The following is a 21,117-nucleotide window of genomic DNA, read 5'->3' as shown; positions in this document are numbered from 1 at the left end:
TGGCTTCATGTGTCTCAAAGTGGCTTGCAATTGTCTTCCCTTCCTTCCCCCACAACCAACAACATGTGAGGGAGGTGAGCCCAAGAGAGCTCTGAGAGAACTGTAACTGGCCCAAGGTCACCCAGCTGGCTTCAAGTGTCTCATAGTGGCTTGCAATTGTCCTCCCTTCCTTCCCCCACAACCAACAAAATGTTAGGGAGATGAGTCTGAGAGAGCTCTGAGAGAACTATGAATGGTCCAAGGTCACTGAGCTGGCTTCATGTGTCACAAAGCAGCTTACTATCACCTATCCTTCCTCTCTCCACAACAGGCACCCTGTGAAGTCATTGAAGCTGAGAGAGCTCTGAGAGAACTTTTGTCCAAGGTCACCCAGGTGGCTACATGTGTAAGAGGAATGGGAAATCAAACACAGTTCTCCAGATTGGAGACCACGGTACCTAACCACTACACCAAGCTGGCTCTCAAGTGAGATGTAGGCTTCAGAAAAAAGGAAATCAGGGGAACCAAAAATCAGAAAGAAGAAAGGGAATCAGGGGAACCAAAACAGGGTGTACACAAGTACCCCAAGGTCTCGTTCACACACGGTGTTACCTAGAAGCGTATCCCCCATCCAGTAGGCATGCTTTCCATTTTTCTGACCCAGATGCAGAACTTTACACTTATCTTTATTAAATTGCATCTTGTTCTCATTTGCCCATTTTTCCATTGTGTTCAGATCTCGTTGAACTCTGTCTCTATCTTCCGGAGTATTTTCCAGTCCTCCCAATTTGGTGTCATCTGCAAACTTGATGAGTAGTCCCTCCACCCCCTCATCTAGATCATTAATAAATATGTTAAAAAGTACCGGGCCGAGCACCGAGCCCTGAGGTACCCCGCTACTCACCTCTCTCCAGTCTGATGAAACACCATTGACAACAACTCTTTGAGTGCGGTTCTCTAACCTAGCGATCCCCAACCTGTGGGCCACAGACCACATGTGGTCCTTCCGACTAATTGGAGGTGGGCCCCGAAGGACGCCTTCTCCCCTCCCGGCCCTTTACTTCATCCCCCCGGCCCTTAACACAGACTTCGGGTGTCATTGTCTCCCATCACTCCCAGATGGGACTAGCTTGTTGCAGAGAAACAAGCTCAGGGTTCCCATTGATTTGTCATTGTCCTTATGTTCATTGTTGTGGTGTGTCTGTATCTTATTTTGAAGGGATGTTTAAACATTACCATAGCGATCAGAAAGTGTTAGGGCAGTGGTTGAGAGTAGAGGAGTAAACTACCCCCCCCAACGGGCCTCAGTAAAAGGTGTTGAGTGGTCCCCGGCGTTGAGTGGTCCCCGGTGATAAAATGGTTGGGGACCACTGCTCTAACCAATTCCCTATCCACCTAACTATCTGAAAATCCAGATTGCAGTCCTTCAACTTATCCATCAGAACATCATGGGAAACCTTATCAAAAGCTTTACTAAAATCCAAGTAAACGACATCAACTGAATTTCCACGATCCAGCAAACCTGTTACTTGGTCAAAAAAGGAAACCAGGCTGGTCTGGCAGGACCTGTTAGAGACAAATCCATGCTGACTTCCTTGGATCACCAAATTGTCCTCCAGATGTTTGCAGATCGCTCCCTTTAATATCTGCTCCATTATCTTCCCCACAACAGAGGTCAGACTCACTGGTCTGTAGTTTCCTGGGTCATCCTTCCTCCCTTTTTTGAAGATCGGAATAACGTTTGCTCTCTTCCAGTCCTCCGGGACATCTCCAGTCCTTAAAGAGGTCCCAAAGATGATGGACAAGGGCTGTGCAGGTTCTCTGGAAAGTTCTTTGAGCACTCTCGGGTGCATTTCATCTGGACCAGGGGATTTGAACTCATCCAGTGCAGCTAAATGCCTCTCGACAACCTCTCTATCCATGTTAACCTGCCACCCAGACACTATCCTTTGGCTATTGCCATCTCTAGATGTGCCTAAACCCTTTGACCTGTGGGAAAAAAACAGATGTAAAATAGGCACTAAGCCTTTCTGCTTTCTCTGCATCTTCTGTTAGAGTTTGTCCATCCGCACCCAACAGTGGGCCTATTGCCTCCTTTACGTTTGCTCCTCACATAACTGAAAAATCTTTTCTTGTTACAATGGGCTTCCCTGGCCAATCTTAGCTCACTCTCAGCTTTGGCCTTTCTGATTGATCTACAGTTCCTAGTAACCTGTAGGTACTCTTCTTTAGAGCTCCATCCTTCCCTCCATTTCCTGAACATTTTCCTTTTCTTTCTTAGTTCCTCTTGAAGTTCTCTGTTCATCCAAATAGGCTTCTTAGAGCTCCTGCAGTGTTTTCGTCTTTCTGGGATAGTCATTGATTGAGCATGCAATAGCTCTTGTTTGAGTAGCGCCCACCCTTCACATGCTCCCTTCCCTTCCAGCATTCTCGTCCATGGTATGACACTCATCATGTCTCTGAGTTTATTAAAGTTTGCCCTACGAAAATCCAACATCCGCGTCTGGCTACAAGCTTCCTACCATTTGATAAATGAAATTGTCAGCCAGCCAGGTCAGAAAGTTGCATGACTGAGGACGCTTCACAGAGTTTGTTTCCCAGCACACATCTGGGAAATTGGAAGTCACCCATGATGACAAGGTCCTGCCGCTTGGATATTTTCTCAAGCTGCTCACAAAGTGCAGCATCCACATCCTCTCGTTGGTCAGGGGGTTGGTAGCAGACACCAACCACCACACTGTTTGTTTTCCCCTCGCTTATTTTCACCCAGATGCTTTCCACTGTAGATATGCTCTCCTTCACTAGAATTTCCTGACAGGTAAGCCCTTTCCTCACATACAGTGCCACTCCTCCACCTCTTTGATCTATTCTGTTTTTTTCTGAACAGGTCATATCCATCCACCATTACATTCCAGTCATGAGAATCATTCCACCAAGTTTCTGTGATGCCTACTAGATCATACCTTTCCATCAGTTGCTGATTACCTGTAGGGATTTTATCAGTTGTGCATTTCTTTAACAGGGTCTGGATCGAAGAATCTCTCACACCTCACCAACCAGCTGCCTGCACCTACCAGACCAGGGGTAGTCAACCTGTGGTCCTCCAGATGTTCATTGACTACAATTCCACAGGTTGACTACCCCTGTTCCAGACTATACTCCATGGGGAGGTCTGTACTATCCCCCCCCCCCCCGCATTCCATGATAGAAATTTTATGGGCAATATCAGAGTGGAATTTTATGTTGGGAATTTTAATCTCAATTAATTTATTTGTATTTTAGATTTCATTGATGTGGTTTTAATTATGTTTGTGAGCCACCCTAAGTCTGCTGAGATGGAGCAGAATAATAAAAGCTTAAATAATAACGTTTTTTTTTTAAATGGGGGTGGACATACCGACCCACAACTGCCAAAGCTGAGGTTTTACTTTAAGAGAGCAAGTTTCTTGTGGAGTCAAGACAGATCCTGCTAAAAGAGACGTGGGTCATATCCCCATAATTCCAAGCAGCCTTTGCAGGATCCAGGGTCAGGCCTGCAACTGTCAAGTGGATTCCGATGACCTCCCAAACACCCTCCGGTTGATAGCCTTGCTCAGGCCTTGGCTTCTCCGATGGAGACGATCCATCACATGCTGGGTCTTCCGGTTTCTTCAACCTCCCAAAGCATTGCTGTCTTTTTCCAGGGACTTTTGCCTTCTCATCATCCCTTGGGAAAATCCCTGGCCCAGGCTCACAAAGACAGGCCCATTAGTAGCACTGGACTTTCCTAGGCAGACCAGTTCAGGTTCTCAAGCATCTCCCAAGGAGGCCCTCGACAGCCTGTAAACAAACAACCAGATCTCTGCGGAAGGGTGCCTTGAGGAAGGAGGGTTCTCCATTCAGCATGGCCTTCAGCAAACGTGAGGATCACTGGCCTGTTATACAGATCTTATTCCTCCTTCTTTTTGCCAAACAAAATATATAAAGAAACGCAGACAACTGAAAGAAATGTGCAGAAGGATTAAAAAGTGAAGACTCTTTGCTGAATTTATTGCGGTTTCGCCATTGGAAATTTTCTGGTCACAATTTTTAAAGTGCTAAGTTCCTGACTCTCAGAACCCACCATGGCCTCCGGTTCAGGAGAGCCCCCCCCCTGGCCCCAATCCCGAAGTATTTACACCCAAAATGCAGAGTTGCTGCCCTCCATGATATTTCTTGTGTCTGTGAGCTGCAACTCAGTTCTTGCATGTTTTTCCTCTATGAAGGACACAGTGAAGCATCTCCCAGCAGCTGTTAAGGGCGGCTTTCTTAACAGGGTTTTGGGAAACCTTGGATTTTCTTGACAGCCTTGGAAGAGTTTTGCCAAATGGGTGGAAGTTAATTTTTAAATATATTTTTAATTTTAAAAAATTACTATGTGATATGACCATATATGGTGATGTTTACCCCCCCCCATGGGCAATGATGAGCCTGAAAGGGGGGGGGAAGGGGAGGGGCCTTAATCATAAAAAACCTTGTTGGCCGAGACTCTGCAGGTGGTCGTGACTAGAGTAGAGAGCCAAGTACTGTCACTTTAACTTAACTGCATGGGGGGTGGGGGGTGGGGCTGGCAGGGGACCACAGAGTGGCCGATGCCTGCCCAGTCCAGTGGAGTAGGCTGCTGCGTGTTTCCAGTGCTGGGGGGGGGGCAGGGGGGTGAAGGACCGTGATGTCACAGGGAGGCGTGTCCTGATGACATCACTGCCGGGGTTTCTCGAAGCCTGGAGAATGTTTCAGGGGTTCCTCAACGGTAGAAAAGGTTGAGAAGGGCGGAGTTCAGGGGACACAAAGTCCTCTGGCCGGCCACCGTAATGTTAGGGAGGAGAACGCAACTTGCAGTAAACACATCCTTCCGTGAATTTAAAGAAGAGCTCGTGTTTAAGTTGCAATTTAATTTTCTCGGTTCAGTTAAATAAAACCCAAGTCCTAGCATGGGGACCAGGCGAGGAGCAGACAGAATGCGAGGTGAAAATAGTTTGGAGAAAGCCTGCTTTTTTGCTCCGCTGGCTCAGCGGAACTTCTGGGCCCCAGATGTGATTCTCAGTATTCCTAGCTGGCTTATTAAGAAGACTCCGTCTCGCTCTCTTCTGCGTGTCCAAGGCAGGGGTAGGCAAACGGCGGCCCTCCAGATGTCCATGGACTACAATTCCCATGAGCCCCTGCCAGCATCCGCATTGTAGTCCATGGACATCTGGAGGGCCGCAGTTTGACTATCCCTGGTCCAAGGCAACGTAAACTGAACAGACACTCCCAAATAATCCACCCAAACCAGGGGCTGAAGACATCCAAACGGACTGTTTCAAGAATAAAACGTGTCCCAAAGAGCCCACCTCCAGGCAGGATGCAGCAAAGCAGAAATCTCCGGTCTCAGGCAGACAAAATGCCACCCAGAGGAGTCCATGGCTGGGAGCAATTAGACCTCCCCGGCCCATTTGGGAAGAAAGCTGTCATTCAAGGAGGCGCTGAAGAAGTTCTGCATTGCTGGGCCGAACAGACCATGGCAGGCCAGAGGAGATGCCAGAGGTGCCGGGAATGGACCATCGGATATCTGATGCAGATTTTCAGAATGGTACTTTTCTTCAGCCACATCAAGCAAACATAGCTTTCCTCAAGGGGAGTAATGGGGGGGGGGGGAATGAAGTCCAGATTTTTTGTCTCCTTCTCATCTGTGGAATACAGGGGTGACCCTGGAAAGGAAGAGAGACATGAATGTCGTTTAGGAAAACTCTGTCAACTGGTAGAGATTTAGTCACTAGATTTAGAAGCAGGCAATTGCCAACCACCTCTTAAAGACTCTTGCCTTGAAAACCCTGCAGTGTCGCTGTAAGTCAGCTGCAACTTGACACTGTCCCCCCTGATAAAAGAAGCCGATGGAATGTAGCGGTCGGCATTTCAGCCTAGAGTTCAAATCTCCCCTCATCCATGAATCTCCCTGGGGGACCTTAGCCTGGTCCCTCTCCATTTTTTTCAGTAGTTGCAAAAATGCCGCTCTAGCCTCCTGAAAGTCCAGTGGAATAACAATGGCCATTCCGCACAACGGGCAATGTTGCTAAATCTGAGCGCTATTGAAAAGCACGACAATCAAAAGTGGCAGGTCTCAGTAATGCACACAGCTGTTTCTATTTTAAAAAAAGCTCTCCCACTAGCGCTGTTCTCGTAACGCACAAGTTTCCGGTCTCTCCGAAATCGCAACAAAGGAGGCGATAATTTTCCGCACTTCCTCCCACCCCTGGTCGCTATACTGAGAATGCATGTGTCTTTTTCGGATGTGTTGCAGGTTGTTCTCAAGAGTCTAGCGGTTTTTTAAGGGGGAATCAACAAAAGTGGATTCCAAAAGTGGTACAACGAAGCGATTTTTGTGGGACTGTTGCAGGAGTGTTGCAGATTGTGTACGACGTTGTGAATAACAAAAAAGAAATAGCATTACACAATGGTGAGACTTCAGCAACATTAACACTGTGCGGAATGGCCCCAAATGTTTTACACAAAAATGTGGCTCTTAAGTAGGTCCAAATGCAATCCCAGTTTCCACCATGGTTTGAGAATCTTCAGAAATTGCAATTTCTCCTCCTCCCCTTGGAAGGCAGCTTGTGGTTATCCATCGAGCAATCTGCTTCCTTCGCCCCTCCAGCATCTAGCGGTGTCGTCATAGATAGGTATTGACCCCACCTACTATCCTCCCAACTACCCCCCTCTCCCTTCTGTATTTTTTAAAATTTTGAGCATGATCGTGTTACAACATGAATTTGCAATAACAACTGTGTCTGCTTTTCGGGAACGCTCCAGAAAGTTAACCTACATAGCAGGCCTTCCCAACCAGGATTTTTTGGGGGTTTTCTTGGGGGCTCTGAAAGGGTTTTCTGAATGGATTGGAGTTAATAAATTTTTATATATTTTAGAACATTTCTTAAACATTTATTGGGTGATATGACCAAATATGGACCTGGGTGGGTGGAAAGGGGAGGGGTCTGGGTGGGCGTGTTCACAGCTCTGCTTCCCAACCATGTTCTGCATGATGGAGTCATTTCTGGGCTTTCTTAAGCCTGAAGAATGTTTCAGGGATTTCTCAATGGTAAAAAAATTGGAAAAGGTTGCTATATAGTATTGGTTTCTGCCTAAACTTTATCTGCTACTAATACGAGAAGAATCATAGAATCATAGAATAATAGAGTTGGAAGAGACCTCATGGGTCATCTAGTCTAACCCCCTGCACTATGCAGGACACTCACATCCCAATCGCTCATCTACTGTCACCTGCCACCCCTTTGCCTTCACAGAATCAGCCTCTACATCAGATGGCTATCTAGCCTCTGTTTAAAAATTTCCAAAGATGGAGAACCCACCACCTCCCGAGGAAGCCTGTTTCACTGAGAAACCGCTCTAGCTGTCAGGAACTTCTTCCGGGTGTTGAGATGGAATTTCTTTTGAATTAATTCCATCCCATTCATTCTGGTCTGTCCCTCTGGGGCAAGAGAGAACAATTCTGCTCCATCCTCCATATGGCACCCTTCTAAATACTTGAAGATGATTATCAGATCCCCTCTCAGTCGTCTCCTCTCTAGGCTAAACAGACCAAGCTCCCCCAACCTTTCTTCATACGTCTTGGTCTCCAAACCCCTCACCATCTTTATTGCCCTCCTCTGGACACCTTCCAGTTTGTCAACATCCCTTTTCAACTGGGGTGCCCAAAACTGAACACAGGACTCCAAGTGAGGCCAAACCAGAGCATAGTAAAGCTGTACCATCACCTCCTGTGATCTGGACACGATACTCCATTTGATACAGCCCAAAATCCCATTTGCCTCTTTAGCCAATGAGTCACATTGCTGACTCATGTTCAATGTAGGGTCCACTAAGACTCCTAGATCCTTTTCGCACATGCTACTGCCCAGACAAGCCTCCCCCATCCTATATTGGTTCCTTCAAGAGGAAGCCTAGATTGGTAGATGTTAGGGGTTGCATGGCTGTCCACACTCCTCCCTCTGCCTCCCCGGTCAGCAACTAAACCAGGAGCTCCCAAACTTTCTTGGCTCCCTGGCCGCGTCCCTAGTGCCCCTCCCCCCGATGCAAACACTTTCCTGGTGTTCGGTCTAGTGCAAATTCAAAACACACTTTATTGCCTACACTTCTTTTTTGATTGTTGTGCAGCAGCCATATTTTAGCCTCGGAAAAATATGTATGTTCTTTGGAGGCTTTTGGGGAAAGGTTCCCACACAGGATTAAGAAATTCCTTAAGAGATGGGGGGGGGGGAGTCTAAGAAGGGCAGAGTCTGAGGAGGGGAAGGAGCTCAGCAGGAAGCTGGCAGAGGTCTGCAGGGCCTGCAGAACGGAGCTCTTCTGCCAGGTCAGAGCCAGGAACAACGGGGGACCCTCCTCAGGCTAGGCAGTAACATCCAGCGTACCCCACCCTGGGGGGTGGACGGCTGTAGGGAAAATCTTGTTTTTATCTTGTTTTATCTTCTTTTTAACTATGTCTTGTTTTTCCATTATGGGATGAGGTTATAGCATGTTTTTATGGGGGTTTTCTATTGTACCCCATCATGAGTCTCCGGAAAGTGGCGGGCTAAAAAATCTAATAAATATATAAACAAACAAACAAACAAACAAATGATCTCATCCAGCCCCCCTTCTGAAGCTGCCATTGTCTTCAGGAAGCTAAGCAGGGCTGGCCCCGGTCAGCACCGGGATGGGAGACCAGCAAGGAAGTCCAGGGTCGCTACTGCCCAGAGGCAGGCAAGGGCAAGCCCCCTTGGAACGTCTCTTGTTAGGAAAATGCAGCTGCAGCAGGAAGAGTCCGCCTGCTGCCCCCAAATTCCTCACTGTCCCCCTCCTGCTCCCAAATTCCTCATCATCACCCCCCCACACACATTGAATCCTTCCACTGCCCCCAGGGGGGGGCATACTGCCCCCTCTGGAAATCCCTAACCAAAACGTACTAAACACCTAGATTATGCAGCATCTAGCTAATAGCGGTCAACGTGTTTTGTCTTCATGTGTGCGTGGTGATGCCTGAGGGCTAGTTGATTGAAAATTTGATTTAAAGTTGCCTGCAAAAAAAACCAAAACCAAAACAAACAAACAAATATATATATATATTTAGAAGTGGCATGAGCTTTGTGCGATTTCCTACATGGAAGAGGCATCCTCCCCGGAAACCTGTAAAACGGACAGTGTGGGCCTTGTGCCTCCTCGCATGGTTCCCATTACTGGCCCATGGAGTGAGTGAAAAGCGAGAGGGCCTCTGGGCCACCCAGTTTGTCACTTTTCTTCATCCAGCTGGAACACCAACTGGCCCCGTCAACAAAAATTTAAAAAAAGAAAACAACTCCCCCAAAATCTCACTGAGTGTGCCAGACGGCAAACAGAGGGAGAGAGAAAGAAGCCCGTCCGGCTTAGCTCTCCAGCTGCAGACGACACGGGACGGCATGCTCACGGTTTCTCGAGAAATGTCCTGCCCTGACCCATCTGGAGGATGCAGGCAGAGCTGAGCCTGGAAAAATATCCTCGAGAGAGTCTCTCTTTGGCCTGGGAGACTTGAGAACAGCTCCGGGAAGGCCGCTGCCGGAAAAAACTAGGGACTGGCAAAGGAAGCAGGCCAGGTGACGGAGAGCTCAGGTCGCCTGCCAGAGTCCCCAAGTATCTGAGTCAGGATCTTGTTCAGCTTTTTATGTTCCCAAGTCAGTTCTTCTCCCTTGCCTGAAGTAGTACACTTCATTTTGCCTCTTTAAGATTCTCCCCCTCCGATATATGTAAGACAGAGCTGAAGAAATCCTGCATGTGTGGGGTGCAGATGTCTTAAAAAATGAACTGGAATCTCTCATATTCAAAACATAACAAGCACTATTTTCGGAGCTCACAATTCTGCACCAAGTAATCCCAAACTCTACATTTATTATATTTGGCTATTCCTGTTCTTTGTTACATTTGCACGGATCCCCACCTCCAAAATCTGTGAAGAAGAAGAGTTGGTTTTTAATACCCAAAGTGGTGTACAATTTCCTTCCCTTCCTCTCCTCACAACAGACCCCCTGTGAGGTAGGTGGGGGTGAGAGAGAGAACTGACTGGTCCAAGGTCAGCCAGCTGGCCTCATGAGTCTCAACGATGCTTCCAATCGTCTTTCCCTCCTGTCCCCACAACAGACACCCAGTAAGGTAGGTGGGACTGAGAGAGCTCAGAGAGAACTGTGACAGGCTCTGTGAGAACACCTGTAACAAGACTGTAACCAGGCTCTCCATTGTGTGCATGCACAAACACTCCATGCTCTGCATGTAAACACATAAAGCAGCTTTTAAAAAGTGGGACAGAATAGTATAAAACACACTGAAAAAGAGAGCAACAGAGCAGTGGACTCTGGGAGAGTTCTCCTGCAGCTGCCGGGCCCTGCTTCCAGCTCCAGAGCAGATTCCCATCTGCTGCACAGCTGTGGTGGGGGCCGCACTTACCCGGCAGATGTTACAGCTCATCCCTGGAGGCCGAGTGAAAGGAGTGGCCGGTGGTGCCGCTGCCCACGGCCCGGGCATCTTTCAGCGTCTTCTGTGAGCCGCTCCACTCCGTCTTGTGGGAGTCGTCGTCCCAGATGGTGGAGGTCTCCGTGTCGCTCATCCACTGGGCCTCCCCAGTGTAGTGAGTCGGGTAGGCCAGGAGAGGGTGCACAGAATAAACCTGCAAGTCCCGGCTGGGGAAGTACTTCTTGTAATCCCAACTGGGGGGGGGAAACAGAGATGGGAGGAAAGGATTAGCAGTGCAGCTGCAGAAATCAACAGGAAGGAGACTTTGGGGCTTGAACCGGAGTTACTTTGAATGCAAAGCTGAGTCACACGAAGCAGCAAAAGAAAAAAAAATGACGGTGCCTCTGACCGTGCACAAAACAAATGACCCTCATCACAGGTTTTGACAGAAGCCAAAGATATGGACGTGCAGGCCGGACTTCTGAGCTGACCACCAGGCTCTGCAGAAACCAACCCCTTCATATCTTAGTCTTTTCATCTCATTGATGAAGGTGATTGAAAGCTGCTCAGAGACACACACAGCCAGCTGGGAGACCCTGGGCCAGTCCCCATTCTCTCAGTCCTCCCTCAGCCTCATCTACCAATGATGGTCATGGTAAATATCAGAATATATGCTTTACAAATATATCCCAAAAGAACCACAAGGGGACAAGCCAGGTGGCGTGAATGAAAAGCAGCACTCCTTTGCCACTAGTGCAGGCGCCCAGGCCCTGCCAGCAACTCAACATTTTAAAGAGATTCCCAGCAGCCAACCTTCAGCCAGAGAAGCCAGGTGAAGTTCTGGTTTACAGCAAAAGTCTGGCTCCGATGGAAAAAGCCTCCAGGCTCAGCCAACTGAGTGCTTTTGGCTCAGCTGCAGGCCAGAGCCCTGCCAATCTCATTTCCCAGCAGTCTTGAGCAACTGCCAGGCAATTCACGGGGAAACTCTGTGCAAGGCAAAACAATCCCGTGCTGGGTAGGTCTCTCGCCGGAGCCAAAAATGTGACACCGTGACTTCATCTCACCAGTTCAGCCAAAGGCAAGAAATCCAGCGAGGAGGGAAGGTATTCCCTGGACCGGGGAAATTCTTCCCCACCATGAAGAGGCCGTCCCCATGTGCAACCAAAGTCACGAGGTGGAGGGGCTGATGGACAGCCAAACAGGGGACACAAAGCTGGCCCCCAAGGCACAGGGATCTCCCAGGCAGGCCTCGCGATGACAATCGCCAAAGCATTCTGGCCCTCTCCGCAGGGCAAATGGACCCGACCAGACACAGAAAAGCACACGGACCCAAAGTCTGGCGTTTCAGCAGGCAAGCCTCAGAAAACAGCGGGGAGGAAGGAAGGGGGGGAGAGGGGTCTTCGGACGTTCCAGGACATCCTGATCTTAACGCTCCTGTCTGACCAAATAAAAACCTGCAAAATATTTCTGAGGCGAAGATGCTGAATTAGGAGGGCATACTCTTCCCCCAGGCTTGAACAAAGAGACGGGTTTCATAGCTGACTGCAGCTTGGATCCAGATTACGTTTCCCCATGGAAGAATGGGTTTCCCTCCCTCCTGTCCACCAGAAATGCTGCTCCTGAGAAGGACAGGAGTAAGAGTATCAGACTAGTACAGGGATTCCGTGGACTCCCGGGGGTCTGTGGAGCCTCCAGCCTTAATGGACTCAGCCACAAGCTAGTGAACCGACTGCTTCCCTTCCTCTCCCCACAACCAACACCCGGTGAAGGATGAGAGACCAAGAGAGCTCTGAGAGAACTGTAACTGGCCCAAGGTCACCCAGCTGACTTCATGTGTCTCAATGACCATTTATGCACTGGAGGCTTCATGCTGGGCTGCAGGCTGGAGTTTTAGTCGTGGCAGGTTGCCCCACCTCTTCCTGCACTCACATGGGGGAATATTTGGCTTGGTGCTCCTCATCCACCCCCAATCTGTGCTCCTGGCAGGGGGGTGGGTCAGTGAAGTTCCCAGTGCATAAACGGTCGAAATGGCGTTCAATTGTTTTTCCTTCCTCTCCCCACAAGCAATACCCTGTGAGCAACGGAAGACTGAGGGAGCTCTGAGGGAACTGTGGCTGGCCCAAGGTCACCCAGCTGACTGTGTGTGGAAGAGGAGTGTGGAATCAAACCCAGCACTCCAGATTAGAGGCAGCTGCTCTTATCCACTGCACCCAACTGGCTTGAGTCAGCAGAGCTTATCCATACAAACTCTGCTGTGCTTCAGTCAGTCAAACGTGGCTACAGTTCTCTGAGTCATGCGACGTTTTCAGGGAGTAACTAAACAAGCAGTCCTGTAATCACTTTTGGCATTGCGGGCTCCCTCCCTCCCCCCCTCCCCCCCTCCCTCCCTCCTTCCTCGGCTGCTGGGCCTCCTGGAGATTTGCTGATGGCTCTTTTCCACGTCTGCAGACTGCGGAGAGGGTGAGCTCATCCCAACAGCTGTTTTTCTTTAAGAGGCAGTAATGTTCATCAAGTTCCCCGAAAGTGAACCGGCAAGAATTTCAGCAGGGCTGCAGTGAGAAAGCATCGTTCCAACCCTTCGCCTGCAGACTCTGCTCAGAGTCAGACGGAGGATTCCAAACAATCAGAGCATTTGGCTGGGCAATTTTCTTGAGCACGTTTGTGGTTGTGAAGTTAGACCTGTGTGCAGTTTTCCTGTGGGCCTTTTTCCTTTGGCTTTTTTTGTTTGTGCATGAGCCGGCTTGGTGTAGTGGTTAAGAGCGACAGCCTCTAATCCGGAGAGCCAGTTTGGATTCCCCGCTCCTCCTCCACATGCAGGGAAGGGAAACCACTTTGAGATTCCTTTGGGTAGTGAAAAGCGGGGCATAAAAGCCAACTCCTCTTCTTCTTCTTCCTAGAACTGAGCACTTTATGTGGCTGTAGAATCATTAGGATAAAAGAATCGCAAGCCGTCCACCCACTTCAAACAGCAGCGAATAACGCCAGAGACTATTTCCAGAACCACCAAACGCTTCTCTGGTTTCTTGAGTCCGCCCTAATCACAGTCCATACCCCTAACTGCAATAAGGACTAGCCACGTGTTCTTCCTGTATATCCTTTTAAATTCCAGGATTCTAAGCCACGCAGAGGATTCTGCCGCCCATCACCAGATCCTATCTATGGCAAATGCTGTTGCGGCATTGAAGAACAGGATCCATCTCTTCCCTTTACCAGAACCCACCTCTTCAAGTTTAGTGACCTGTGAATCTTTGGGTGTATCCCAAAGATTTTGTTCAGTATCCCTGTCTTTGATAGGAAATACGATCCTTCCCACAGTTGTCGCCCACATCTTGCAAACTTAGAAGTAAAAATAAACAGCATTTTCCTGTGAAATGGCTTCCCCCCAAACGGAGACTGGAATACCTGAAAGTTCCCAAATTCTTCTGCGGTTAGTTAATTCTATTAGGCTCTAAAATAAAACAGAATGGCAGAAGAAGAAGAGCTGAATTTTTGATACCTCAGTTTTTACCACCCAAAGGAGTCTCCAAGCAGCTTACAATTGCCTTCCCATTCCTCTTCCCGCAACAGACACCCTGTGAGGGAGGGGAGTCTGAGAGAGCCCTGATATCACTGAAGAAGAAGAAAAGTTGGTTCTTAGATGCCGCTTTTGTCTACCTGAAGGAGTCTCAAAGCAGCTTCCATTCGCCTTCCCTTTCCTCTCCCCACCACAGACACCCTATGAGGGAGGGGAGGCTGAGAGAGCCCTGATATCACTGAAGAAGAAGAAGAGTTGGTTCTTAGATGCTACTTTTTTCCAACTGAAGGAGTCTCCAAGAGCCAGTTTGGTGTCCTGGTTAGGAGTGCGGACTTCTAATCTGGCATGCCAGGTTCAATTCTGCACTCCCCCACATGCAACCAGCTGGGTGACCTTGGGCTCGCCATGGTGCTAATAAAATTGTTCTGACCGAGCATGAATATCAGGGCTCTCTCAGCCTCACCTCCCTCACAGGGTGTCTGTTGTGGGGAGAGGAATGGAAAGGCAACTGTAAGCCGCTTTGAGCCTCCTTCAGGTAGGGAAAAGCAGCATATAAGAACCAACTCTTCTTCTACATTTGCCTTCCCTTCCTCTCCCCACAACAGACACCCTGTGAGGGAGGTGAGGCTGAGAGAGCTAAGGCGAGCCATTCGGCATTACCCCAGGAACCAAGCAGGTTCCAATTTTATACTATAAATATTAGAGGTCTTCAGCAAATGACCAATGTTTAAGAAAAATATTTTAACACTTCTGCATGGTATCACCATTCCTAACGCCTCCGGGGCATCTCCTTACTTGGGATGCTTGTCATACATGATGGGCAGAAATTCGTCCACCGGGAGGATTTTGGAAAGCGGCTGAGCGTTGATCAGTTTCTGAGCTCCCTGCTGAGAGATGATGTAGGCCAAAGTCCAGTAGGAATATCCTGCCACTACCAGGTTCCGTACGTCCTCCACCGGCTCCTCATCCTCAACGTTCACTTGTTTCCTGCCCAGGTAGCTGAAAAGACAGGCCAGCTGAGTTCAGTGCATGGTATACTGTGCAGGGTATAAAGTGTAAGCCAGCACGGCAGCCAGGGAGGGGCAATAGCTCGCTGGCAGAGCAGGGATTTTGCATACAGACGTTTCCCAGGGTAGATCCCTGACATGTCCAGTGGAAAAGGATTTCCAGCAACTGACACTAGGGAAGAACTATTTCCCAGGCCTTGCAGAAGCATAGCTGCCTTGATTGGGCCACCGGGCCAGTGGCATTGAGGCACCTGCACAGATCAGGGGGTTGGCCACGTGGCGTGCCATCCCTGTCTAATCCCTCTCTAGTTAAGGGTCTACATTTAAGATCTTCTGTGGGCGTTGTGCTCCAAAGATGGGCAGGATGGCTACAAACAGGGTTGCCAGCTCTGGGTTGGGAAATACCTGGAGACTTCGGGGGTGGAGCTGGGAGTGGGCGGGATTTGGGGCGGGAGGGACCTTAGTAGGGTGCAATGCCCCTCCAAAGCAGCCATTTCCTCCAGGGGAACGGATCCATCATATGGAGATGAGCTATACTTCCAGAGGGTCCCCATGTCTCACCAGGAGGCTGGCATCCCTAGCTACAAGGGAGAGTCTTTTATTTTATTTATTCATTAAACATTTATGCCAGGCTGACTAGCTCACAGTGGCTCATATCAGGAATAAAATTCAGGAAACCAATAACACATAATTAAGAGCCCCCTCCCACCCTCCCCAAAAGATCCCTCCCTAGAACCCCCAGCAAGCCTCCCTCTGGATGTGTGTATATATATCATCTGCTTGCCTGGGAGTTCATTCCACTAGGCCAAAACAGCCCTGCCATGGTCGAGGCCAGGTGCACCTCACGAGGTCACCAACCCTGCAGAGCACTAAGCACTAGAAGGTTAAGCGGTCCCACAAACACATTGGGCCCAGAGAGCCAAAGGCCTTGAAAGTCAAAGCCTCAGGACTGGCTGGTGATGGGCATTCTACAGTGTTCCAGTGAGAACTCCTTCAGCTGCATTTTTCTGCTGTGGCCCCTTGGTTGTGGCACCCCCTCCACCCAGCTGGTCATCAGATGCTCAGATTTTGTTTCAGGTGCCAGGCTGAGGCCTTCAAGTCACCGCAGCTTGGGGTTGAATTGGATGCTGGAGGAGGGATGACCCAGTTTTTCTTCCAACTGGTTGTACTGGTTCTAGTAACGGACTCGTTCGGACAGTAGCTGCTAACATTTTTACTGCTGGCTATCTACTGAATTTTTTAAATTGTTGGTTTTGTAAAGGATACCACCCTGGAAAACTCTGGAGGAGGGAGTGCATTTTTTCAAATTAAACAACTGATAAATCAGGTAAGAGGACTAGAAAATCCCAACTGTCAGAGATGACAAGATTTATAAATAAGCCTACATGTAGTTCTGGCCTTCTAAGCCTAGAAGGGTATAACTCTGCTCAGGATTGCCCTCCAATGCTCCAGTTTGAGGTAAAATGCACAATAGCACCCATCCTGGTCTACCTGGGTTGTGTGCGGTGGCATCCAAATCGGCCATTCCAGGCTGATGCAGCTAGCGCTGCAACGCATGGGTGCACTGAGTTATGCACCAGCGCCTGCACCTCCCCCACGGTGCGGTGCTGGCTGCGTCAGCCTGGAACGGCCGATTTGGACGCCACCATGCATAACCCTATTGCTTACGTCACTGCCAACAGCATGGACCAGTGGTGGCCAAACTGCAGCTCTCCAGATGTCTATGGACTACAATTCCCATGAGCCCCTGCCAACATGCTGGCAGGGGGATCATGGGAATTGTAGTCCATGGACATCTAGGAAGCCACAGTTTGGCCCATCCCATTGCCGGCCCCTACGTACATCAGGTCCCAGTCTAGCTGGGCTTGCTCCAGGTCATCCATCAGCCTCAACAGCCGCTTTTTGAAATACGGCTGGAAGCGAACGTCGTCTTCCAACACGACCGACTTGTCCAGGCCTCGCTCCACAATCTGAAAAGACACAAAACAAACACGGATCTCAGTCTCAGGTTCAGAGGTCTCACCTCAAGTGGCTCAGATCTGAATCCAGAATTCCACCCTAGGGGAACTGGGCTGCTAAGAGTGCTTGGACTTCTCCACATGCTCAACTTAACTCCTTATTCTCTTGGCAGCTGATCCTGGAATTGTTTCCTTCTGTGCAACAAACGCCCACCCTCAGCATTTGCCCAATTGCTGAGCTAAATTTTTTCTCCATGTGGCTTTAATATTCAGGATGTTCAAGGAAGGGTGGTGTCATAGCACCCTCCTGCTTTTGGCTTTTTTGGGGGGCATATGTACATTGGTATTATGGGTACACAACAATAACCAGCACTGAAATATCGATATATTGATATATTGTTGACATGATAGTTCTAGCATTTTGTCTGAATGCCCCTGAAATAACTGTTCAGACTTTGAGGAGCCCCTGAAGTGGTGTCAGCTGGACCTGTCTCCCTGCCACACCCTCCAGAAATGTCACTGCTCACGTTAACAGGCAGGTTCAAAGGCTGAGGGGGTCGAGAGACAGGAGGCAGCTTAAAGTGGGAGTCGGCATGCAGGCCCACCCCCTCCCCAGTGCAGAAGCCACGAGAGGCCTCACTCACTCATGCTCAGGAGGGGGAGCCGTGGATCAGTCGGTTCCCTAGCTGGAGACCGAGTCCATTATAGCAGGAGGGGAGAGACTGTGGACCCCCTCTGGAGCTCCCGTGACCCCTGACTTAGAGACTTACTATTTTAAGAAAATGAAAGCTGGGAATTCAGAGAACCGGCTTAAGCTATCATCACAATGGTATAGCAATATATCTTTAACACTTAGTTGCTCTTAATATTTGAGCAGCGGCCTCCTGGGCAGAGCCAATCCGGCCTCTATTTCCAGTCCACGGGCCAATCAGCAAAGCTGTGCGCCTCCTGATAAGACCGTGGACCAGAAACAGAAGCAGGACCAGACCCCAACAAACCTGGCGGTGGGCAGTCTGTGCAACAGCTGCTAATCTGCCCTGACCGACACCGGAAAAGGAGATCGGTGGGGCTGGTGGGGGGGGGGGGGAAGGGAGTTCCCCACCCCAAAATGACCCACCAAGGGTTAGGGAGTCTGCGGCAGGCCTTTTCGGGCCGGGGTGGGGGAGTGCTGGCGGGAGGGCTGCCCGGGGAGGGGGAGCTAGGAATGGGGATGCTAGAACCGGTTGTATTTACAAATGCAATGAGTTTTAAATCGAGTTGTTATTATAAGGCCTTAAAAACAGCAACAACAAATGAAATGATTTGTGACAACAATCCAACCATTAAAAAGCAGACTGGAGGTGGGTGGGATAAAGAAAACCGACAGAAGCATTACACACAAAGAAGAAGGCGACTCGGGGCCATTCCACACAACGGCAATGTTGCTAAATCTGAGCGCTATTGAAAAGCACTGCAATAAAAAGTGGCAGGTCTCGGTAACGCACACAGCCGTTTTTATTAAAAAAAAAGGCTCTCCCACTAGTACTGTTTCGTAACGCACAAGTTTCTGGTCTCGCTGAAATCTCAACAAATGAGGTGACATTTTTCCGTGCTTCATCCCATCCCTGGCCGTCAATCAAACAGAACAGCCAATTAACTGTTGTGTTCATGCTTCCCTTTAAAAACTGTTTTTTAAAAACCCGGAAGCACCTGTAGCAATGCATATTTGTTCATTTGACGTATCAGAAAGACTTTTTTTGCTGGTGTGGGAGTTGGCGCTTAATTGTTTACACGCTCTTAAAGTTTCAGAAAAATTCCCCCCGCCCCCCCGTTCTGGCCAAAATTACAGGCAGTGTTGAACGGGGGGCTGTATTGTGCTTGGAAACTTTACAGACAATTGCTTGTGGAGGGATTTCAGACAAAGAAGCATTGCTTATTCGTTGCTTTTGCCGGTTTAAGGGGAAAAATGGTGATTGCGATGCAGGAAGCTTGGGTGCGAGAGATTAGGGAGGGACATACTTGCTACCACTATATTGAGAACGCGCATGTCTTTTTCGGATGTTTTGCAGGTTGTTCTCAAGAGTCTGGCCGTTTTTTTTTTTTTAATTCCCCGAAAAGCGCTACAACCAAGCCATTTTGCGGGAGTGTTGCAGACTGTGTACAATGTCTTGTGTAACATTTAAAAAATAGCGTTACACAATGGTATGACTTCAACAACATTAGTGCTGTGCGGAATGGCCCTCAGAATGGGTTTCCAGATGTGTTGGATTTTGCAAGATCTGCAGAGTCCATAATTGAGCCAAACATAAAGGGTGTCCTGCAGGGGCATCAAAGGACGGGTATATTTAGCATAGATCGGATGGGAACTTCCTGATGATTTTTAAATAATTTTCTCCAGTTTCCTGATGGGCTCAACAGGAGACTTCTTGCTTTTTGAGTACACTTCCCCCCGCTTGCCTCCAAAATATTAGTTGGTCAGAAGAATGACTGCAAACAACAGCTAGTCAGATGAGTAGGTCTCTTCTCTCTCTTTTTGTACAAAGTTGTTTCTCTGCCAAATAAAAACTATTTTATTCTCTAAGGAACCTGGTGTTTTACTCTCTCTGTAAATTCAAACTCTGCCAACAAAAAATAGTTTCAAAAGAACCAGAAAAAAAAAAACAAAGTGAAAACTAAGGCACAAAAATTGCATGTGGAAATCAGGGGATAAACCAAAGCAGTGCACGGCTAAAAATGACAGGGGAAAAGAGCATGCGCAAAAGCCCCTTGTGAAGCAGTTCAAAATCCCTTCAAGAGGAGAGGTGAAATTCTCATTGTGAAGTCAGCCATTCTGCCTTAGTTTCCCCATCTGTGATATGGTGCAATTATACCAGCCTACCACACAGGGCTGTTGTATGAATTACTGTGACCCCTGTTGTGAAGCATGCTGATGACAGAAAGCGCTAAACAGAAGCTCAGAATTATCCTCATTGGAGGACATGAAATCGAATTCTCCCTTGGCCAGACCGTCTGAGGTCAACAAGCCCTTTTCTGCCTCTGCTTCGAGCTCTGCCTGAGTGGTTTACCTCTCTCCATACATGATGGTGGCTGAGAAAGCAGCCGACCTCTCCCTTCGTGAGGGTCCTGCCAGAGAAGGGGTCGTAGTATCCTGGGAGCAGGTCCACGCCCAGTTTCTTGATATCGCTGCTGTTCAGGGCGCTGGGAAAGAAGAGAGGGTGGAGGTTAGCAGCACCGTGCATCTGTCAGGATCAGACGCCCCGATCTCTGCCATGATTTGTATTTGACCTGTGTGAATCCATCTTGAATCAATGTGTATTGTATAACCCTGACCTGTCTGCTTCGTGCTGTGATTTAGACTTTGCAAATATTTCTGCTGGGCCGCGTTATCTGGAGGAGAGGAACGGTCTAACACCCAAGGCCAAGGTGGCCCAGCTATCGCTTGGAAAGGAGCCCAGGCTGGCCCCTGTGGGAGGGGGGCTTCTGCTCCCTGGGGAAATGGGCAACTTTGGGCGGGAAAGGAAAAGAGTAAAAGTGCTTGCTTTACACGTATTGATCAGAATCAGCTATGAATGTGGCGGTGTCTTGATCTGCTAGCAATAAAGCTTCCTATTAATCCAGAAGCATCGTTGTTAGTCTGTCTGCCCTTGACAGCATCACAGGCATGGCATCAGCCAGCACTCAACGGAATAAAGCCCAGACTACAGTGGCACAGGCGCTGGGTTGGAGTTTCCGGCCTTCCGGTTGGGCCCGGAGTTCTTCCGGAATTCCAGCTGATCTTCAGACGACAGAGATCAGTTCCCATTTTCCCATGAGATGCCCTCCCTTCCAAAACCTGACTAGGGCTGCCATCTCTGGGTTGGGAAATCCTGGGAGACTTTGGGGGTGGAGCTGGGAGTGGGCAGGATTAGGGGTGGGGAGGACCTCAGCGGAGTATCATGCTATGAAGTCCCCCCTCCAAAGCAGCCATCTTCTCCAGGGGAGCCTGACCTCTTTAGGCTGGAAATAAGCTGTAATTCCAGAGGGTCCCCACACCTCCCCCCAAACTACAGGGATTTCCCAACCTGGAACTGGCGACCCAACTCTGAAGCCGCCTCACCTTAAAACTGTTCACCAGCTGAGGCTGGGGTGGAGCCAAAGTGTTCTGAAAAGGGGTGGGGCCAGAAGAAGACATGTTGGGAAGATGTAACAGGAGGGGGGCAAAAAGAATGCGCTG

The 21,117-nt window shown here is 49.0% G+C and overlaps 1 protein-coding gene across 1 annotated transcript in view; it reads right to left on the bottom strand.

Annotated features, from left to right (window-relative positions):
- Window positions 1-3,979: 3,979 nt before the first annotated feature.
- Window positions 3,980-21,117, bottom strand: part of CERCAM (cerebral endothelial cell adhesion molecule) — a 40,957-nt gene continuing 23,819 nt past the window's right edge. Inside the window, exons 9-13 of the mRNA XM_077305730.1 lie at window positions 19,970-20,102; window positions 16,810-16,937; window positions 14,756-14,959; window positions 10,441-10,700; window positions 3,980-5,684 (exon numbers count right to left, since the gene is read on the bottom strand). Coding sequence (XP_077161845.1) covers window positions 10,451-10,700; window positions 14,756-14,959; window positions 16,810-16,937; window positions 19,970-20,102 — 715 coding nt within the window. The 3' untranslated portion in view covers window positions 3,980-5,684; window positions 10,441-10,450. The remainder of the gene's footprint in view (window positions 5,685-10,440; window positions 10,701-14,755; window positions 14,960-16,809; window positions 16,938-19,969; window positions 20,103-21,117) is intronic.

This window comes from Paroedura picta, chromosome 12 (genome assembly GCF_049243985.1).
Source record: "Paroedura picta isolate Pp20150507F chromosome 12, Ppicta_v3.0, whole genome shotgun sequence".
In the NCBI taxonomy this organism is placed as follows: Eukaryota; Metazoa; Chordata; class Lepidosauria; order Squamata; family Gekkonidae; genus Paroedura; species Paroedura picta.
The sequence above is the reverse complement of the archived record's forward strand: the minus strand, read 5'-3'. Positions and strand labels throughout refer to the sequence as shown.